This window comes from Lolium perenne, chromosome 6, assembly GCF_019359855.2.
Source record: "Lolium perenne isolate Kyuss_39 chromosome 6, Kyuss_2.0, whole genome shotgun sequence".
In the NCBI taxonomy this organism is placed as follows: Eukaryota; Viridiplantae; Streptophyta; class Magnoliopsida; order Poales; family Poaceae; genus Lolium; species Lolium perenne.
In genome coordinates this window covers 101,463,200-101,471,507 of record NC_067249.2, presented here as the reverse complement: position 1 = coordinate 101,471,507, position 8,308 = coordinate 101,463,200, and the positions used below count along the sequence as shown (strand labels likewise).

The following is an 8,308-nucleotide window of genomic DNA, read 5'->3' as shown; positions in this document are numbered from 1 at the left end:
GGTTATCACATATGAAATCAGTATTCCAATATGCAGACCCACAGTTTGAAGCTCAGCAACTACTGTCAGAAAACAAAAATATAATACAACCATTCAAGGTCAGGTGCGAATGCAGGAAGCTAAAAGAGGGTGTCAGCACGCTTGTGATTGTAAAAAATCGACCTCCGTTCTGATTCCTACGGAGGCTCATCCATCTTCCTCTACCCAAATACCCAATGACTATTCCTAAATATGCAGGCCATGTCTTGCACGTGTTACCATGATGCAACTGTTAATATTGGGACGAGATTGAGCCGCAACTGTACGGTAAGGAGGCGCCCCATGGGGCGCCCCAACCACTAGTGACCTGTAATGTACTTGTAGATGTAGTCATATTTTTGGATGTTCAAGCATAGTTTCCTTGGCTCAGCTGAGAGAAGAGCAGGCTGACACAAAAAACTAAGCGGACTTTATTTTGTGTAAAATAGTACACCTTCTTTTTTTAACCAAACCATTGTACACTTTGCTGAAAACATATATATAGCTCAGTTTTATGTTGTAAAATAAAATAGATGCAATCTAGCAAGGCACTGTTCAGAATTAATAATATCAATCAGGTTCACTAGAATTACAACAATCGATATTACACGGTTGGCGCGGCGTGCCGCCGCGCTCATTCCTGCTAGTAAGATAAAGGTCATACATCATTTGATGCAGAGGATAGGGTGCATTTCCCCTTTCAAAAAAAAAACTTGATTCAGAGTCAATTTAACATTGTAGATCTTAATAGATTTTTTATAAAATTGATCAACTTTATAGTGTTCGATTTTGAATCAAATATTTATATTTTCATTGTAGAAATGGAGGGAGTACAACACCGGTTTCAACTCGAGAGCTATGTATATGGGAAAAAAGAATTCCTGGGAGTCCTACAGTTGGAAGATTAGACTGCAGCCACCATACATTAGACGAATTATCTCGCCCCTAACCCTCTCGCCCCCGCGCGGCGGTCCCGCGCCAGGGCAGCCGTTGGCACTCCTCCTTGTCTCGTACGTGCCCCCCCCCCCCCCGGCGCCGCAGGCGCGGCCAGGCAAAGCCTTGGTGGCGTGGCGGACTCTCATCGGTTGTGGACCTGTGGGCACGACTGCGGTGACCGGCCTGGCCTTCCCTGATGCAGCAGTGCGGGGAGGCGGCGGCCATTTCACCGATCTGCAGGCGGCGGCTTCGCTGGTCTATGGCATTGCTACGTCGGTGGTGAGGCGCTACTGGGCCTCTCTTGTGTCATGAGGAATCCTAGGGCAGCAGCTTAGGCATGGCAGTTGCTATCCATCTTCTCCGTCGAAGGTGGTCGGCCGGATTGGGGCTTGTTGTGGCGATCTCCCGATCTCACATCTAGTCCTAGCAGCGAGTTGGGGATGTGCGGCAGCCGGTGAAAACCGTGCTCCGACCCTGCTCGTGGCGGGCGATGGTGACGTCACATACCGTAACCTTCTTGAAGGCATCGCAGTCGCACTCTGCGTCTACTCACTCGTGCTGCTCCAGGGGAAACCCTAGATCTGGGTCTCCCGGATCGGACGATCTGCGTCGTTCTACCTCTTGGGGCATTGATTTTGGAGCAGCTGCTGGACAGTGGTGGGCTGCGGTGGTGTGGTGTTCATCTACCGCATCGACGATGGTGAGTCTCGGCGGCGTCAAACAACATGGTATCGTTGTTGGATGCGGGATGATGAACGCGCGCAGGACAGTGGTGCTGTCATGCGGCATGGTAGCGTCGATGGCAGTCCTGGCGAGGTCAATGCGGTGATCCCTCTTGGGGATGGGTTCAAGAAAGACATGGGTAGCGATTTCTGCGGCGTGTGCAATGGCGTGCGCTGAGGGTCTGCTTGACTGGTTATGCTTCTCACCCGCTAATGGGCGGCTTGGGAAGGCATTTGGTTTTAGAAGATGTGCTTGGTGGATTATTAGGTACTGCCATGTTCATGGTCACCCCCTTCATCGCTCTTGTAGGTATAGCGAGTTGTCGCTAGAAAGGTGGCTTCGATTTGATCTTTGTATCTCCCTTATAAAACTTTGTAAATAATGTAATAAAAAAAGATGTGCACATCTTTTGGATGCATAGGCTTGGGCTATGCTTCCATTTCGAAAAAAAAAGTTAAGAGATTAGAAATGCTGAGGAAAATCAATTGGTAACTTGAACGCTGGTTTTAAAAAGTTGATCTATGGGAATAATGTACAAAAATATGACACGAAGAAATGTTACCCTACTCCTACATCCGACATGACTCGCAAAAAAGTACCATGCCTACAAGCAAAATATGTATACGCTGTTGTACTAGCGACTACACAGGCGGCAAAGCATCATCAGCCGGCAGTTCCGTCTCTACAGCCGCCAATTTTGCAGTAATCGTCCTCGGTGGCGACAGGTCGCAGCGGCAAATAGGGCACGTGGTGTGAGAGTGCAGCCACATGTCGATGCACTCCACATGGAAGAGGTGCTTGCACGCTGGTAGCTGCCGGACCATCTCGCCGTCCTCAAGCTCCTCCAGACACACGGAGCACAGCTCGCCGCTCCCGGACTCGAGGTCGCCGCCTCCCTCGGCGCCACTGGGCGTGTATGCGTACGTGGGCAGCGCGTCGATCGTGCTCTTCCCGAGCCCGAACTTCCACGCCCGCGGTGGAGCGCCCGCCCTAGCCTCCTGCTCGTCGCCGGTGCCGCCCGTCGGCCTAAGGCACTCTACGATCCCGAAGGCAACCAACGCCAGACCGGCGAACACGAACGCCTTCCAGACGCTGACGGTGGCGACGAGCACGCAGAAGACGAGCATTGATACGAAGGACACCGCGACGCCGTACCACGCTCCACGCTGGCCGTTATCTCCGCGGAACCATATCGGGAGCCTCGCCAACAGGTTAGACATGATCACTAGCAGCTAGCGTTGGCAGTAGCCTAGCCCTGTGAAATTGTATGTGATGAAGTTTTACTGGAGCTGCACAGATTGCCTTGTGGGAATTGTGGTGATCTGAGCGGCAAGAAATAGTCTGCGTTTGAGCTCGAGAATTAGAGCATGGTGCTAGAGATCGAGCACGGCCGCGGCCGCCTGTAGCTGCCTGGCGCGCGGAAGATAAGTTCGGTGTTTCTTTGACGAATCAAATATTTTGAGCTCCCGATTCTCTGGTCAACTTTCAACCGCCGGCCATTAGCCTATTGTTAACGATAGCATGGCAAATGATACGGCACGGTGGAAAGCGACACTGTGTCGCCGACACAGAAAGGATTACTCTTTCGAGCACACGTGCAGGGGACCCTACAAAAAATTGTTTAGTAGAAAGAAGGGAAATGGAGATTGCAGAAGGAGTGAGGGCATCTCCAACGTAGCAACCTAAACGGACGTGTTGGACGGTGCGTTTTGGACTATTTAGGTGGACACGCGTGTTATATTGTGATCCAAATTCATATATACTAAAGGGAGGCTAACTTCTGACGAGCGGAGCGAGACCCGTCGCCGGTAGGCTTGCGAAGGGGGTGCGAGGGGCGGCAGCCCCGCGCTACGGATCGTTGCCAACACATCTTGTAAGCCTTCGGCTAGGGTTTATCAGATTATAAGATAACCCAGGACGTTTGTAAACACTCTCCGATATAGTGAAGTTTTGATGACTGACGGCCGTGGTTTTTTCCCCTTCTGTGTTGGAAGGGGTTTTCCAGGTTAAATCTCGTGTCTCCGCCGCTTTTTATTTTATCGTTTTTCGTTATTTGCTTGTCGCGTTTATAACAACACGGACAGCGTCCGTGTACGCGTGCCCGTTTGGGTCGCACGCAGTGGCCACCCATTTGCCCATTTGATCTATTTCTTTGGGAAATAGGTCATTTGGCCACACATACTTATAAATAATACCTAAAAAATATAGAATAATATCAAATAAAATGTGAGCATGATGAAGAAACAAAATGTGTCATAGTTTGAACAAATATAAAAATTACAAATTGAGATTGTCAACTCAATTTGTGCGCTCTAGGATCTCCTTCTGCCTCTTCTCGAACCAAGCTCTCTTCACCTCGTTCATGGCAGTCAAGTCGGCGTTCATGATCATGTGGTTCTCGGCTTGCCGTTTCAGCTCAACTTCCTTCTCCTTCAACTCCACCTCTTTGGCCCTTGCCACTGCAATGAGCTCCAATTCTTTCTCTTTGAGCTCAATTTCCCTAGCCTTCGTCTTGGCCTTCACCTCTTCAATCTCAAGCTTCCTCTTTTGGACATCGAAGTAGGTCTTCATGTCATCTTCCTTCTCCCGGCGCCTCCTCTCATCCCCCTTGTCCGTGCACACCTCTTTGCAACATACATCTTCTTCAAAGTGTCGACCAAATGCATGGCCGAAGTATCACGCTTCAAGTTGGCCTTGGTTGCCTTGTGGCCTTGTGGATGGCTTGCACGAGAAGCGGAGCTACCGCAAGGCTGGCCACCATCCAGGTCAATGACCGTGGCTTCTTTGGAAGTCTTGTTGCCAGTCAAGGTCGCCATGTACCCCTCGTATCCCTCCTGGAACTTGGGGGTGCCCTCGAGTTCCTTCCAACAATGAGGAAGGCAAAGGACTTTCCTTCATTCGCATTTTTGAAGAAATCCAAAGCTTGCCACACCTAGAGCAAAGCGAGACAACAATGACAAACATATGTGCAAATAACGAATGAACAAGTTGAGGTTAAGAATCATACCAAGTCCTTGACGCCGATGCCACTAACGAGAATCCGCTTCACGTGATCATACGCCACCTGGAACTTGTTGCATTATGTTTGAATTGTTCCCCACCTCTTTTGGAGGGAGAACTTGTTGCGGTCGTTGTCAAATCGCTCCTCTTCGTACCGGCGATGTTCATGGAAGTAGTCATGGATCCGACGCCAGAATGCGGCCCCCTTCTGCTCGGCACCTGTCAATGGGCCTTGCTCAAAGGTCAACCATGCATCGATGAGCATTCTGTCCTCCAGCTGCGTGTAGTTGCTGGTTCTTTTGCTAAGCCGGTGACCTCGAGCTTGTGCAGTGCGGCTTGTGTGAGCTCGTCAACGAACAACGGCTCCTCGTCAATGTTCATGGTGCCGAGATGGCCAGTGGTGTCCTCCTCTATGTCAATGCGAGGTGGCGGGGGAGCCTGCTTGGTCGATAGATATGGCATGGTGGTCGGCATCGTCGGCGGGTAAGACGGAGGGGCCTGCATGGTGGACGCCGCCTACATAGATGGCAGCGCGCGCTCGCCCGACAAATCGTCAAACAGGTTGCGGGCACCGGTCATCGCTGATGCTCCCAGGTGCTTAGGGGCCTTGGAGTGCGCCGCCGGTGCACGGTTGAGGTCAATGGACGAAGGCGACGACCCCTTCATGGACTCGCCCTCCTCCGGTGACCCATCCCATGTCGGATACAAGTACCGCCCCGACGGCGCCACCATTTCCTGTGCGCAGGGCGTGTACCCAAACGGGGCAGTCGGTGGGGCTGTTGACCTTGGAGGAAGGGGTTGGGTCACGGACGCAGCGGAGCTTCCCGCCGAGGCCGTGCCGGCGCCCGGGATGATCATTTGCTGAGCTAGCGCGGCGTGGCCGTAAAAGAGCATGGCATGTTCTTCCATGGCCTTAGCCTTCGCCTCCGTTTGGAGTTGGAGGAGCTACTCGGCCGCCCTCTGCTGCTCCTCCACGACAGCGGCCTCCTTCTTCCGTTGTTTGTGCGCCGTGCGCCGGTCGGCTCGCTTCTTGCTCTCGATCGCCCTCTGCTCCACTGTGAGCTCGGGTTTCCCCTTCTTCGTCGCCGCCGCGGGCTACAGGACCACCGGAGCGTCCAAGACATGAGCCTACTCCACGGTAGGAGCGACAACGGCCGCGAGCTGGGCCTCATACCCGATGGTGGTGGTGGCGGTGGCAGGATGATACAACTCAAACGTATCTATAATTTCTTATGTTCCTGATACGCGTACAGCACGCGACCGTTGGGAACCCCAAGAGGAAGGTGTGATGCGTACAGCGGCAAGTTTTCCCTCAGTAAGAAACCAAGGTTTTTCGAACCAGTAGGAGCCAAGAAGCACGTTGAAGGTTGATGGCGGCGAGATGTAGTGCGGCGCAACACCAGGGATTCCGGCGCCAACGTGGAACCTGCACAACGCAACCAAAGTACTTTGCCCCAACGAAACAGTGAGGTTGTCAATCTCACCGGCTTGCTGTAACAAAGGATTAGATGTATAGTGTGGATGATGATTGTTTGCAGAAAATAGTAGAACAAGTATTGCAGTAGATTGTATTCGATTAAAAGAATGGACCGGGGTCCACAGTTCACTAGAGGTGTCTCTCCCATAAGAATAAGCATGTTGGGTGAACAAATTACAGTTGGGCAATTGACAAATAGAGAGGGCATGACAATGCACATACATGATATGATGAATATTGTGAGATTTAATTGGGCATTACGACAAAGTACATAGACCGCTATCCAGCATGCATCTATGCCTAAAAAGTCCACCTTCAGGTTATCATCCGAACCCCTTCCAGTATTAAGTTGAAAACAACAGATAATTGCATTAAGTATGGTGCGTAATGTAATCAATAACTACATCCTCGGACATAGCATCGATGTTTTATCCCTAGTGGCAACAGCACATCCACAACCTTAGAACTTTCTGTCACTGTCCCAGATTTAATGGAGGCATGAACCCACTATCGAGCATAAATACTCCCTCTTGGAGTTAAGAGTAAAAACTTGGCCAGAGCCTCTACTAATAACGGAGAGCATGCAAGATCATAAACAACACATAGGTAATAGATTGATAATCAACATAGCATAGTATTCTCTATCCATCGGATCCCAACAAACACAACATATATCATTACAGATAGATGATCTTGATCATGTTAGGCAGCTCACAAGACCCGACAATGAAGCATAATGAGGAGAAGACGACCATCTAGCTACTGCTATGGACCCATAGTCCAGGGGTGAACTACTCACTCATCACTCCGGAGGCGACCATGGCGGTGAAGAGTCCTTCGGGAGATGATTCCCCTCTCCGGCAGGGTGCCGGAGGCGATCTCCTGAATCCCCCGAGATGGGATTGGCGGCGGCGGCGTCTCTGGAAGGTTTTCCGTATCGTGGCTCTCGGTACTGGGGTTTCGCGACGAAGGCTATAAGTAGGCGGAGGAGATACGTCAGGGTGCCACACGAGGGCCCCACATGCTAGGCCGGCGCGGCCAAGGGCTGGGCCGTGCCGCCCTACTATGTCGCCAGCTCGTGGCCCCACTTCGTATCATCTTCGGTCTTCTGGAAGCTTCGTGTGAAAATAGGCCCCTGGGCGTTGATTTCGTCCAATTCCGAGAATATTTCCTTACTAGGATTTCTGAAACCAAAAGCAGTGAAAACAATGATCGGCTCTTCGGCATCTCGTTAATAGGTTAGTGCCGGAAAATGCATAAATATGACATAAAGTATGCATAAAACATGTAGATATCATCAATAATGTGGCATGGAACATAAGAAATTATCGATACGTCGGAGATGTATCAGCATCCCCAAGCTTAGTTTATGCTCGTCCCGAGCAGGTAAACGATAACAAAGATAATTTCTGGAGTGACATGCCATCATAACCTTGATCATACTATTGTAAGCATATGTAATGAATGCAGCGATCAAAACAATGGTAAATGACATGAGTAAACAAATGAATCATATAGCAAAGACTTTTTATGAATAGTACTTCAAGACAAGCATCAATAAGTCTTGCATAAGAGTTAACTCATAAAGCAATAATTCAAAGTAAAGGTATTGAAGCAACACAAAGGAAGATTAAGTTTCAGCGGTTGCTTTCAACTTGTAACATGTATATCTCATGGATATTGTCAACATAGAGTAATATAACAAGTGCAATATGCAAGTATGTAGGAATCAATGCACAGTTCACACAAGTGTTTGCTTCTTGAGATGGAGAGAAATAGGTGAACTGACTCAACATAAAAGTAAAAGAAGGGCCACTTCGCAGAGGGAAGCATTGATTGCTATATTTGTGCTAGAGCTTTGGTTTTGAAAACATAGAAACAATTTTGTCAATGGTAGTAATAAAGCATATGTGTTATGTAAATTATATCCTACAAGTTGCAAGCCTCATGCATAGTATACTAATAGTGCCCGCACCTTGTCCTAATTAGCTCGGATTACCTGGATTATCATTGCGATGCATATGTTTTAACCAAGTGTCAGAAAGGGGTACCTCTATGCCGCCTGTACAACGGTCTAAGGAGAAAACTCGCATCGGATTTCTCGCTATTGATTATTCTCAACTTAGACATCCATACCGGGACAACATAGACAAC

At 49.6% G+C, this 8,308-nt stretch overlaps 1 protein-coding gene across 1 annotated transcript; it reads right to left on the bottom strand.

Moving 5' to 3' along the window:
- Positions 1-2,318: 2,318 nt before the first annotated feature.
- On the bottom strand, positions 2,319-4,248 carry LOC127310358 (uncharacterized). Its single transcript, XM_051341040.1, has 2 exons — positions 4,019-4,248; positions 2,319-2,877 (listed from the first exon to the last, which is right to left on the bottom strand). The coding sequence occupies exons 1-2, from the start codon at positions 4,246-4,248 to the stop codon at positions 2,319-2,321; spliced, it is 789 nt and encodes a 262-aa protein (XP_051197000.1).
- Between the last annotated feature and the right edge of the window lie 4,060 nt (positions 4,249-8,308).

What these genes read in the sequence shown, in the direction of transcription:
- LOC127310358 (XM_051341040.1), bottom strand. Translation starts at nt 4,248, where the DNA reads ATGAAGACCTACTTCGATGTCCAAAAGAGGAAGCTTGAGATTGAAGAG. An exon ending in AACGAGGTGAAGAGAGCTTG is followed by an intron (nt 2,878 to 4,018) that starts GTTCGAGAAGAG and finishes CCTGTTGGCGAG; the next exon opens with GCTCCCGATATGGTTCCGCG.